This window comes from Pleurodeles waltl, chromosome 1_2, assembly GCF_031143425.1.
Source record: "Pleurodeles waltl isolate 20211129_DDA chromosome 1_2, aPleWal1.hap1.20221129, whole genome shotgun sequence".
NCBI classification, from domain to species: domain Eukaryota; kingdom Metazoa; phylum Chordata; class Amphibia; order Caudata; family Salamandridae; genus Pleurodeles; species Pleurodeles waltl.
In genome coordinates, this window is record NC_090437.1 from 843,240,873 (window position 1) to 843,254,805 (window position 13,933).

General features: G+C 42.0%; 1 protein-coding gene across 1 annotated transcript in view; it reads right to left on the minus strand.

Annotated features, from left to right (window-relative positions):
• SPATA4 (spermatogenesis associated 4) overlaps nucleotides 1-13,573 on the minus strand; it is a 98,196-nt gene extending 84,623 nt beyond the window's left edge. The window contains exons 1-3 of the mRNA XM_069244640.1: nucleotides 13,107-13,573; nucleotides 5,333-5,462; nucleotides 2,140-2,258 (exon numbers count right to left, since the gene is read on the minus strand). Coding sequence (XP_069100741.1) covers nucleotides 2,140-2,258; nucleotides 5,333-5,462; nucleotides 13,107-13,219 — 362 coding nt within the window. The 5' untranslated portion in view covers nucleotides 13,220-13,573. The remainder of the gene's footprint in view (nucleotides 1-2,139; nucleotides 2,259-5,332; nucleotides 5,463-13,106) is intronic.
• Between the last annotated feature and the right edge of the window lie 360 nt (nucleotides 13,574-13,933).

A 13,933-nucleotide genomic window follows, 5' to 3' on the forward strand; every position in this document is an offset into this window, starting at 1 on the left:
AATTGGGAGTAGGTAGGAATATTAAGTTTGATCTCTACACAATTTTAATTTAAAACCACCTTTAAAGTTAAATTTGGATCTTAAGTAGCAATTCTGAAGATGTATCTTTTGAAAAGTTTGAATTTTCTCGTCCCAGCCATTTCATGCCTGCAGCCTGTGCCCTGGGTCACGTGACTAAATGTAGCTGGCAGCTGGTCTTTATGTATTCCACTCAGACAATGAGACAAAGGGGGAATTGGTGTTGGCAGGATGGACCATCTCTGTCAGGTTGAGGGGAAGGAGCTGTCACCTACCACACTTACACATGACAAAGACTCTGTCTCAGAACTGTCACAAAGGGTTTCACACTAGTCTTTTGTGCCCCCAGACAAGATAGGGACAGGGCAGGGAGGAAGAAAATTCCAGACACCTTTGTAGGGGGGGAGGGGGGAACTCTATAAGCTTCTCTCACTTCAAAGTGGCCATCGGGTAAAAGTAGTGGACCCTCAGGCCCAACTCTTCAGATCACTTCTGTGTGTGTGGAAGACTCAGAAGAAGGACTGCTATGCTATCCTGGTGCCCTGCTACCTGAGTGGGAAGGACTGGACCTGCATCTTAAAACACAGGACCACCTGAGTGTCTCCAAGTGCTAGCTGGCTAGCCTCCTGATCAGAGCCTCAGGCACAGAAAAGGTTCCAGCCATCTTGAACCCTGCACCTGGACTCTACCTGCTGTGAGTCCAATCCTCCTCCCATTACCCCCACGTGGAGCCCCTCCACTCCTGGACCTTTGGAAGTGGGACTAGAGGTGATCTGTCAGCCAAGTTGTGGTCTCTTCAGAACACAGCAGAATAACATAAATCTGACACAGCTCTGCGCAGCACCTCATCATAACTGATGCAGCCTTGTCGCAAGCCTGCATCGCAGTCTGTGCAGCTCATGGAACAGCTGCTGCATGACACCTCTGCAAAGAGGACCTCGCAGCTTCTCCCTAGAACGAACGCAGTGTGATGCAGCCTCTGTGCAACCCGGCAATCCCTCGCAGCTCATCAGAGCTACTGCTACATGACATAGCTTTGATGTAGACCTCGTATCCCTTTTCGGAACTGCTGCTGTGCGGCGCAAAACACTCCAAAACCAGGATGTAGGGTACATTTCAAAGCAGGACTAAGTTGGCCCTGTATCAAGTTCGCTCTCCTTCGCAGTCGTCCTGAACTTGTGATTTTGTCTCAGTGTGGCACGACCAAATAACTACATTTGGCACTTTGTGCTTTTAAGTCATCTAAATCTTAAACATTTCATATTTCCGCTTCAACTAATTGGATTTTTGTTGTTTTGTTTTCAAATAATTTATTCAATTTTACTCTGTTTTTATAAATCGGTGTGTGATTTTTTGTTGTTGTTGTTTTTTAACCTTATTATTGTGTGCTTCATAAATGTGTTACACATTGCCTTTAAGTTAAGCCTTACTGCTTTTGTGCCAAGCTACCAGAGAGTTAAGCACAGGTTATTTTGAGGTTTGTGTTTCACCCTGATAAGTATTGGGGGTGCTGCTTGAGTAGGGGTCCCCCTCCTCAACCAGTAACCCAATTTCCTACACCTACGAGTAATCAACTCAGTAAAAAACAAAAACCTCTCTCATACATTTATTGTAAAACCGAGTTCTCAAATATTTAAACAGAGAAGTATGGACAGGACTGTAGGTGTCCCCAAGAGGGGTGTAACCAAGGTTGGCAGTGTAGAGCTAGTCCATAAACCCCATTGAGTCACCTCCCCCAAAACTGATGGGGTGTCTAGCTCAGTCTGCTTTGCACTTTCCAACCCTCCTACATTTTCCTAAAATCTGTACCATGGATTATAATCACTCAGAGAATAAATTGATTCTTCCAAGTGACAGCAAAGCTATTATTTAGAAGGCAAAAAATGGGCACTATTCTTTTCAGGGCCTCACACTAGCAGAACATGAAGTGAGCCTATTTCAGACTTTCACGAGGAAGTGAATACAGCACAAATGCCAGAACAGTAATCATTTATTCTAAACTGTGTGAAATATGCATTAATATACCTTAGCTAAGACTCTAGCAATGAACGCTTATCAGGAATTTGTACAAATGTTCTCTTAGTGCGGAGACATTTAAAATAAAAATAGAACACTGCTCACCGTCTATTTGTCAAGGTAACATATATGGTCTGCAGCAACATTTCCGCTGCTCCAGGCTTACAGTGAATTGTCCCATCAATCAATTCTCTGCTGATATTCAGGTTCCGTTTCATGAAAAACTTTGAAGAAGAAAACAATGTCAAAGAGTAATACTAATTATTTTAAACATCTAAAGAAGGTAACAGTATGTTAATTGTCTTATATGCTTGAATTTAACACAGTGGATAATGAGGCAAGTGAACATGCCTGCTTATGATTGTATGATTATCTATTTGTTATAAAGCTCTTTGTATATTTCAATGCAACACACTGCTGTTGTTGATCTACTTTTTGGAGTTTTATTATATCATTAGCTTTTGGACTTTTTAATACAAAATAGTTGAGATAATGCCTTGATAATTACAACTTACCCTTGTTTTTAAAAAAGAAAATAGCAGATATACCATGTGGCCAGGCTCTTGTTTTTAAAAAAGAAAATAGCAGATATACCATGTAGCCAGGCTCTTGAGGAGGCTTCTATGACCCTCCACAACTCACAGCTAAATTCCCTTCATGTCTGCTGTTCACCCTTTGCCTATGGTGGTCATCTTCTATCTCGCTGTACCGTCCTACAGTAAACTTCTGCCTACTAGCCCATTGGGTAGAGATGGTTTAGGATAATAAAAGTGCTGTTCATGTTCTTGTCATATTGTAGATACATGCTCTAACACTACCCTTTGCCACTTAGTGCTAGGAGAGGGCACCTAAGAACAGACTTTATTTACACTCATTGTCAGGTGGAATTGAATGGCTATTATGGAGACTGAAATGCTTCATAAAGCAAGAAAACATTCATCTAAAAACAAATCACTTAGCTACTCCATAATCTGTCATAAATCCATATAGTTCTATTTATTGTGAACCAACACATCATGTATTAAAATATATATTTAATTATCGAAAATACTAAAGTCCACAAAATAATTTAAAATAACAGAAATAAATACCACACAAACTATTATAGACTATCCAGTCTAACATGTTCTTCCTCTGCTACATTAAGAGCAAAGTAATATGGCTAATTCTGAAGTGTTCACTCCCGTAGAAGCATCACTTAGTTGCAACAGCGACAGTTTTTCTTTCTTGTTTTTTGATGCAACATGTTCCTGCTGTATTGTCAGTAAGCATCAATAAGCATCAATACGGGTTAGAGCCATTCCGGTTGCTGAAAAGCCTGCAAAAATAATCAAATTTCCTGAAGCACCAGAATGTTACTATGTAGTTATATTTCTTCCTTTGGTCACACAGCGTTTAAATACATGGCATTCAGGTCAACATTAGCTCTCAGTGTGAAAATGGTGAACACTGCCCCTCGCATGTAAGGCAAATACTGATAACATCTCTAAAGAGATTTTTCTTGTAATGGCATTCCATTAGCGGCCTCTTTTACCTGTTCTGTTTTGGGTGCTACTTGAGCAGAGAACAAGTAGTAGCACAGGTTATTGTGCATGTGAAGTTTCTCGGATTGCGGCAAAGGAAACTGACAGAAACGTACACAGGTGTCTTCAAGAAACGAAAAGAAATCTAAAATAATCACAGTTGTATCATTACTGGCACCACCTATTACTATGCATTAAAAAAAATAAAGCAGACTACCATTAAAGTGAGAACATAGTATCAGTGCCAAGATATATGAAAGGGTATGTGAATTTATTAAAGTTAAAATATAGGAGAAGAATAATTTAATTTAAAAAAATTCTGCAACAGAGACAGGCAGTAAACATTAGGATATAAGTAAAGACAGGTGTTGAGAGTAAGTTAGTTAGGTCTAGGTTACACTAGATCATCTGGAAGTGTTTGTATGTATTCACTGATAAAACCAAAGGTTAAAGAGGCATTATAGTTCGGAATTGTTCTTATATTTTACTTTACATTAAACACACAAAAAAAACTTAGAAATTAGCTGAAGAAACAAAGGTTAAACTAAAATTATAGTTAGGTGAAAATATCGGCGCCAACATAACGTTTTAAACATGTAAAACCACTGAAATTCACCAGTTATAATAGCTCTGGTAGTCATGGCCGAAGGCAACTATAACTTGTGTCTGGCCCTTTAGCCAACCCACCTGGAATCAGCAAACTCCACTCTGCTCATAGCCTTTCTTTGTAGCAGCGCAGAGTTAGCTGCAGGGCTGGCTTGCACCTGTGCCCTGTGCCTACACCCCTTGGAGGCAGCCAAACGCATGGTGAGCATGGCCTTTGGCAATGCACAGTGTGGGCTTGCCTGCAAGATCTGGTCTGTGGCCAGGCCCAGCTGCCAACTCCCCGAAACTGCCAACCAATGCCACGCACAGCCTTTGGTGTGATTGACAAAGAGTTGGCCTTTTGGGCCATGGGGGCGCCACCCCTGCAGTATTTAAAGGGGAGGGATGGTGCATGGCCTCCACTTCCCTGAGCCAGAAGGGGACCCGGAGACCCCATCCCCCAAGCCCTTTAAGGGGAGAGGAGTGCATGCACGAGCCAATAGTTGCCCTAGTTATCTCATACCCTGGGGTCAAACCATATGTGTAATGGGAAGGAAGTTGCACAGGCCTCCTCCCCAAAACAATAGTGGCCCTGGGCATGTCATCACTGAGGCTTAACATATATATTAAGGGGAGGGGGATGCACAGTCCCCCTTCCTGGGACTTTGCAGTGAAATGCGCGACGGTTGCTGGTGCACCCTACGCACCGCAACATTGCCTCGGGCTCAATTATGAGCCGGCATCAATGTTGTGGGCTGTTTCCCGCTGGCCCAGCAGGAAACTCGTAATGGGGCCCACAGGAAGGTGACTGCACTGGCGGTAACCTGACCGCAGGAGTTTTGCAGACGTCCTTTTCCGTCTGCCAAACTCTTGATGACCCCATATATGCTTAAGTAAATCAATGATAGTATTTATCTGTTTATGATCCAGGCCACAACGCATAGTCTTCCACAAATGTTCGTGCTCAGCAATGTGAGCATTACTTTTTTCAAACAAAGGATCCAAAGTAACTTAAAAAAAAAAATACAGAGTACTGTTTTGCTTCACATAACATTTCAGCAGAGGTCATTGCCAGTAGAGGAACAGCAGATAAGAAAAATCCCTAGATATTTGTACATGTTGAAAAACATAGAAATAGCAACTCGTGGTCCATTTTCTTTAATAAATTGTTTTCTGGATTGAATACTCACTCTCTCCAACTGTGACCAGTTGCTCAACTTATTCTCTATCGAATTTCCGTTTTCGTATGAATGCATCTGAATGTCTTCTTGAAAGTACCAGAAGAAAATTTCAGCAACGATTAAGCCATTAGAAAAATCTCTACAAAAAAAAAAAAAAAAACTGAATGCATTAGAAACAATATACAATCTTGTATGCTTTCTAATTGCACCTTCCAATGCCAAATATATAAATACAACCACGCAGATGTTTGCCACTAACTCTTTTGCTATCTATCCCATTTGGGGACTAATGGAGCTAATGTAATATTTAAAGCAGGATTCCAAATAGGAAAGACAGAGTTCACTTTTTGAAAAAGCTGTGTTTTGGAATCAAGAAGATGGCAACATCTTAACACATTTACAATGCACTGTTTCTCATAACAGAATCTCTAATGACAGGCCATTCTTTTGATTGTCACTCCATTGAGTGTATTTTCTTTAATTTCTACTCAAAAACTAACAACTGTGGCGTGTATAGCTGTTAACCAAACCATTTTTTCAGGGTTACTAGCAAAAATGCAATTTACAGCTCCCGCTGAGTTATTTTTCTAACCAAAATAGGCCTCACTGCTTCCTACAGGGCTACAGGTCCCTCATTACTCAGAGTAAAATACATTAAATGAATGGGCCCCAGTTACATTTACCTTTAACGTACACTACACCCTGTCCATGGGGCTACTTAGGGCGTAACTTAGGGGTGCTTTACATTTATAAAAAAGGGGAGGTTTGGGATTGGCAAGTGGGTACACTTGCCAAGTTGAACTGGCAGTTTAAAACCACACACACACACACACACACACACTGCAGTGGCAGGTCTGAGCCATGTTTACAGGGCTACTCATGTGCGTGGCACAATCAGTGCTGCAGGCCCTCTAGTAGCATTTGGTTTACAGACCCGAAGCACCTCTGGTGCACTTTACTAGGGACTTACTAGTAAATCAAATATGCCAATTATGGAAAAGCCAATTACACATACAATTTCACATAGGGTGCACTTTAGCACCGGTCAGCAGTGGTAGGGTGCCCAAAGTAACAAAAACAGAGTCCAGAAAACAGCAACAACCTGGGAAGCAGAGGCAAAAAGTTAGGGGAGACCACCTCAAGGAAGCCGGTCTAACACATACAGAAAAATTATTGAATGTAACTCCATTTTGGGTGTTAACAAAGCCAAAGGACCATCGTGTACTGCGCTAATCGGCAATGTAGATATTCCATTCATGGCTGACTCTGGATTGTTGATTACCATTCTTTCAGATGCAACGTTTTACAAAAAAAATGGAACTCTAATGTCGAAATGGAGCAGATGGATGAAAAAACCCAAAGCATTTGGTAAATACAATATAGACATGCTTGAGTATTTTATGTCCATATTTGAGTGCTTAGGTAGGTACAGATTTATCATATATGGCAACCAAAGGACAGAATATCATAGGGTGGCAAGACCTTGCTAAGATGGGACTGTACTTACTACCAGGGAAAAAGAATCCCATTGTGGTAAGCGATATTCCTACAGGCTGCACTGATGATGAACCTCATGTTGTATGTACTGAATATAGTTTGAGTGCCTCAGACATTGAAAGTATTGTGAACCAATATCCTAGCATATTTATTGACAAGCTGGAGACCATCAAGTGTTTTACACACAAACTTTGCCTTAAATCAGGGGGAACAGTTGGTAGTTCACACAGTACATCCCTTACCATTCAGTGCAAGAGATGAACTCAAAATCTTGCTTGATTTGTGCTCTGATGGGGTCAAAGCACCATGAGATTCTTCTGAATGGGTTTCGCCCAACGTAATGGTGAGGAAAAAGTCCTGGGAGATCAGGCTGTATGCCGACTTGAGCTCAGTGAGCAAAAACATCTTGGTTAAGTGCCACCCCCTCCCCAAAATGCAGGAGTTGCTGGTTAAGCTGGTGGAGAGCTACATTCTTTTCCATCATAGACTTGCGCTTGGCATATCACCAAATACCACTTGCAGCCAAGTCACAAGAACTCACCACTTTCTTCATCCCATTTGGAGCTTTTCAACACCTAAAACTACTACTTGGTCTAGCTTCTGTGGCTACCGTTTTTCAAAAACACATGGACAATCTTTTTGGAGACATGCCTGAGCTTCAAGCATACCAGGACAACATACTGGTCTTTGCCAGTAGTTGGAAGGCACACAATGCAACCTTACATAAGGTTCTCTCCATTCTGTCCGATACAGGCATGACAATAAGGTGAGAAAAGTGCACATTTGAAACCAAGCGTTGGATTATCTAGGGCACATGATCTCACATGAGGGCGTCAAACGCACATTTTCCTTGATCAAGGCAGTAAGCAATGCTGCTCCACCCGGAGATAGAGATACTTTCTGCTCAGTTTTTGGTTGGTTCTAAGACACATTACAGTACAATAGAATGGGAGGCTTTGCCTTATGTCTAGGCCATACACAAGTTCAGAATGTACATTTGGGGAGGAGAGTATGAGATATTCACTGACCACAACTTTTGCTGCATTTCCTCAATGGTAACGGGGCAAGCTTGTTGTCTAAACTACAGGAGTATCACTTCACCATCAATATCTACCGGGGGAAAGAATTTCAGGCTTGAATGCCTTGTGCGCATGGCATCAAAGGGTGAACAAGATCAAGATGGGCATCAGGAGACTGAACGTGGTGGCAGCACTAGATGCTGTTGTTGAATGTGCTCATATTTCTGAACAAGCTTGGCAAGAGGCCTATATCAAGGATTCTGAACTTTGGCCTGATTTAGAACTCAGTGGACGGGTTACTCCATAACAATGGTGACGGATATCCAATCTGCTGAAATCTAAATCCCATAGGATATAATGGGATTTAGATTATGGCGGATGGCATATCTGTCACTGTTGTGACAGAGTAACTCATCCGCAGAGTTCTAAATCAGGACATTAGTCAAGTCAAAGGTTTCAGAATGAATGGTTAGCAAATATGGTGATGGTGACATGATCTGCTCATCCCTCCAGAGAGCCTGAGAAAAGACATAATTCATACTGCACACCAAGGGCACTTGGGGGCTATCAAAACATGTAAACACCTCAAGCAGTGCTATTGGTGTTCATCCCTAGAAACACAGGTCAAATCCAAGATTGGTAATTATACTGAATGTCTTTTGTCTAACAAAAAGTGGAAAACTATTGACACACCTCTTCACCCAGTCCCCTTTCCAAATAAACCTTGGGACAAAATTGGTATGGATTTTTCTGGATCATATGAGGTGTTACCCAATAACAACAATCTTGTTGACAGATTATCATTCTAAGTGGGTGTACTATACGTTTTGTGACTCACCCAGTACTGAAAATGCCATAAGGTTTTCTCAGACAGGTGTTCAAGATTGAAGGTTCGCCAAAGGTGATTGTCACGTACAATGGCACACACTTTGTATCTAACAAAATGTGAATTTTTTTGGAAATCAGTGGCATCCAGCACATTAAGGTAGCCCTCTATTTTCCCTCCTTGAAAGACTGAGTTGAGAGGGCAAACAGAATTGTAAAGGAAGGGATTTGAACAGTGATTTCATCATGTACACGAATTTGTTAACAAGTTGATTTGGAGCTACAAAATAACACTCCATAGTACTCCTGGTGTCCAACAATTCACTTTACTCAGAGATAGGAAGGTGTATACCAGCATTTTTCTTGAATGGTTTAGGTGCAAAGACACTGTGAAGGATGATGGAGCCAGAGGTTCTTCCGATGACTTACGTGTGATGAAGAAACAGTGTTAAACCAAAGAACAATTTGATGCAGGTAAAAGCTTCAAAAACATGAATCTACAGGCTGGTGACTGGGTAATGATAAAAAATCCAAAAAGAGTGTGTAAAGGTTTATCCAAGTTTTCCTCTCGAGTACAGGTAAAGGAAGTGAGCAAAGGGCCAGTTCTTCTAGAGGACAAAGGATTGTGGAATAAGCGGAGTCTTGTCCACCTCTCAGACACAAGCGGCTTCCATAAAACAAATTATAGTGTTATTGCAGAGTGTGATTGGTCGAGCTCGTTACAGTCACATCAGGTCTCTTCTTCTTCCAAAGTGCCACTTCCTATAGGTGTGTTGAACCACAACAATATTGGCTACACAACCAGGAGAGAAGGGGGTAGCCGTCAGAGGAGGACGCCCAGCAGATTTAATGCCTAAGTGTTGTTTTAATTTTGAATTCTCCCATCCTCATTTTATTCTACGTATTTTTTTTTCAATATATTGCATCAGAGGGTTTGGTTTGTTTTGCTTGCTCTTATGCTTTCAAGGTCAATGTGTTGTCATCATGCATGCTATGTAGATTTTCATTTTTCTTTTCATTTAAGGAAGGAAATGTTGTAGTAATATGGATAATAATAACTTTCAATGTTCACGCAACAATGTAGCTTGAACCACTTATTGTGATCTGTATTGTGTTCCACACTCTGGAGAGGAATTGTGCCTGCGAGCCCAGCCACAATTTTATTCAGCTGCTTTGCGCTTCTTGCAGACGCTGGTCTCTCCTGGTTGAAGGTGTATTCATTCCCACAAATAAATTGGGGTATCAAATATCCTGGCCTCTGTGAACTAACTTAATTTCTTTATCGCTATCTGGCATTTCCAGAGGCTGACCGTGACGAAAATCAACCTTTCTGCATGGTCATCCTGGATTTTTTACCTTTTGCTGGTCCCTATATTGTTCCTGGCTTTAGACCACTTTACATCTGTAAACCAACAGTAGAATACCTCTGCTCCCAGTTTACATGTGGTTAAATAGGCTTATCACTAATTGGCACATTTAACTTGATTTTAAGCCCCAAGTATATGGTGTACAACATGCACCCAGAGCCTGGAAGTTGAACGCCACTTACTGCAGCACCTATTGTCCCATCCACTACAATTGCTATAAATGCAATAATTGCTACAGGCCTATCCTATGTAGATCGACTGCTGCAGTGTAACATCTGCAGTAACACCTGTTAAAATAATCCTTTTTGATAGATAAAAACATGTGTTTTAAATATTAATAATTCACCCCACATGAGCCTTGTAGCCCACAGTGAAAAGGCCTAAAAAAGTATTTTCACTGTGGCAGACATAGCTGTCCTCTGTGGAAAACCAGAGTGCAGATTAAAATACTAATATTGCTAACTGGGGAAAGGGACTAGCTAGAAAAAACAGTATTTTAATAGTACATAAAAACTGAATTCAATGGTGAAGTCAATGGTATTTTTATTAACTACTGAAAAGTCACAGCTCCTTTGCCTGAAACTACTGAGGCTAATTTGCTTTAGCTCTCCAGCTCCTCCATGCACGCCAACACTTTAGAAGAGGCCAGTGGGAGAACTTAAAAAATAATACAGCGGTTATATTTCCGCCGCTAATTTCTATTGACAGAGAAGCAATTTCAAGCGGGAGACAGACAAAATAAAGCCATTTTTTTCTCGAAAGTTTGAAGTTTCCAGTCTGAATGGGGCCATTTGTCAGTTATGCTGCCCCTAGCCTGTGCTCAGCCTTCAATACATGTGAACAAGGTGTGAAATGTCTCTCAGGAGCAAACAATAGGCTGATCTGAGTGGGCAGAGGTGACTCCTATGAACGCCACAGAATATTCAGAGTGAGGGATGTGGGCATTGTATCACACCACACTCTCAAAATGTGCCTGACAGGTCTGTTGAGCCACATGTAACACTTAGGACACACTTCAAAGGGAGAGGCGAGGTTATCAACACAATTCATGCGGATACTCTGTCCGGTTCCTGAAGGACCTACCAGACTTTTGTTTCTTGTTTTTTTTGTAGATACAGTGCCTGTTGTGAACGAACTAGATTTTAGTGTTAGATGTTTGATTTCCCTATGACACTCCCACCCACAATCCCAGCCCTCAGAGCCTATGTTCAGTGTGGCAGAAGACTTTTGGCATCTTAAAAATACCATGACATTACATTTTGGACCTGTTTGCACACAGGCAAACCAAAACTACTGGAAAAGTGGGTAGGGTTTGGCCCCAGGAACTTTTACCCCACCGGTTAGGGGTGGCCAGAAAACACACCCATCCACTAGCTAGTGCAAGGTAGCCATTTCAGAACATTTTCTGGACCTGCGGAAGATCAGAAGAGGACTGTATCTGCAGTCTGTGACCTGAAAGGAGCCCTGAAGGACTGGTCCTGCTACCTTGTGTACCCAAGACAAAGAGTGGACTCCACGGTCAGATGGCTGACTTCCTTGGTGGCTATTGGGTGACAAACTGCAAGCAGCCTTTTCCAGGAAGTGCCCACATAACCAGTGTCAATTGGACCAGAACTGGACCCTCATGTTAGCCACTGCCTGATACCTTGTGAATCTCTAATTCTCTCCCCTGAGGTCCTGGGGTATTTACATGTGTACACATGTGGTTGTTCAGTCACCTGAAGAAAGTTTGAAAACTTTTGAAACCTCTCCTCCAGACCAGTGGGAGTTAGAAACTCTTTTGAACTTTCTGACATCCAGACTTTTACCAGGCCAAGCCCACTTGGAATATTCACCCCGGGCTCCAGCACGGTCGCCTTGAAATGGAAATGCACCTTGGTCTCGGTCTACCACAACCACTGACTATCAGTTGCACTTACCTTTTTTTGGCACTACTTCTATTTAAATCTTTAAAATGTCATCCCTCTGGTTCTCCTTATTGTAATTTAATCATTTTCTATTACATTTTAATCTATTTTTCCTAATTTAGGTTGAGGATTTTATTGTTTTGTATTTTGACTTGACTATTGCTTTGGCACTGTATAAACAATTTACACAGTGCCCTAATTTAAGGCAATCTGCTTTGTGCTATAGGTACCAGGGGCTTCAGTTCCGGTTAATATAGTGACTTTAAGGATTAACCCTGAGAAGAGTAGTGATTACTGCTTGAAAGGATCAGTCACCCCACTTGAAATAATCACATTTCTTACAAGCAGTGTGACCAAAAGGTAACCCCAAAACTGAAAGCACACTTTAAAACATTACTCGTCTGGGTAGAATAAAACTGGTGCATCGTTTATTACAAATAATGATTATTTGTAGGGTTGTTTTCAGATTAGTGGGCCAATGTATATATTTAACACAAAGTATTTTACTCTTGGTGTTAGAAAGGGTAGTGTTACTGGAATGGAATTCTGGAGCTTCCACGCACAACAAAAATCATAAATGTTTCACAATGTTTACAGTTAGCATTCCTCCGCAGACAAGCTCCCCTGCCCACTGCTGTTAAATGGATCAGCGGAGCGTATCTTGTGTACTTTCTGAGGTGAACTATGTATTTTATATAGCAGTAGAATCCTTTTTAATACTTTGTAATATGTCAAAATAGTAGCTCTATAACGCCCATAGATGGTGTTTAATGCCCAAGTATGCTGCACAGTTTGCACCTTTTTGCTGCATAGTTTAACCAACTGGGCTGTATAAAGTGGACCTCTCGTGCCTCAGGAATACAGTGCCCATTCTTTTACTAACGTAAAAGTAGAGTTTGTCAAAGCAAAAGGACTCGAATGCCCGCCTCATCTGAATCCGTTTTAGTAGCTCAAACAGTTTCAAATTAGACTGACATGGGTCATAATATCAAGCCACAGATCTGACTGCATCTTGACATAGTGACACATAACAAAATAAAAGTACAATAGAAACGCATTGCTTTTAATACGCAAATAGTATATCTAAAGAAGGTGCTGCCTGAAAGCTACTTTGGCGCTGCGTAAATACAACTGAGCTTATTATTCTGGTGTTTCTTGCACCGGTTACCTGCGAACGTTCTTGACTGGGAAGGTCAGGTCCAGGCTCTGCAGCCAGCGCAGCACTTCCCGGGGCAGACCTGTCCTGCGCGGTGGTTGGGGGTAATAGGAAGGGGAAGACATGGCCGGATAGAGGTGCAATGCTTCTTGCCCCAGCGAGGGCTCCCTGTTCAGCCGTCTCTGACACAGACATACCCTTCTCTGCTTCTATCATCTCCTGGGAGACTGTTGCCACAGAAACACTGGACACGCAGCGCGAGTACTGACATGGTAGCCCAGTGAGGTCAAAATAATCACCTGTGAATAGCGTGCTCAATATTTTATTTTCTACTGTGTATTTCGTTTCTTCGGAGAGGATAAGAGGGTCATTGCCCCCTTTCGTGTTTCACCTCGCCTTCTGAGCACGTATTTTCTGTTTCGTGGTCCGATCTGAAGACCGGAAAGCAGCCTTCGTCAACATTCGGTTTCCCGATGAATAAATAAGCAGTGCCTGAGAGGTTACATTTGACGTTGCGTGGCTGAAGCTCCTCCCTCTGACACTGTGATTGGTTGAGTTTCGAGTCTGACCTGCCTTTCACTTGAGGCTTGCGCAGTTTACAAGTTCGTAATATACAGTACTGCGAGGACTGGTGTTTTACTGGCCTCGGTCTACAGGGGTCTTCAAACTGGGGGTCCTCAGGTGATCCCGGAGGGGACGCCAGGCACCGGCAAAATAAGCATTACGCAGATAACTTTTTAATAATTCTCGAGGGGGTCGTTTGGGGAGTGGGGGGTTATAGTTGGACGGGGAGCGCTGTATTAAAAAGTTAAAAAAGTTTGAAAACCACTGGGCTACAG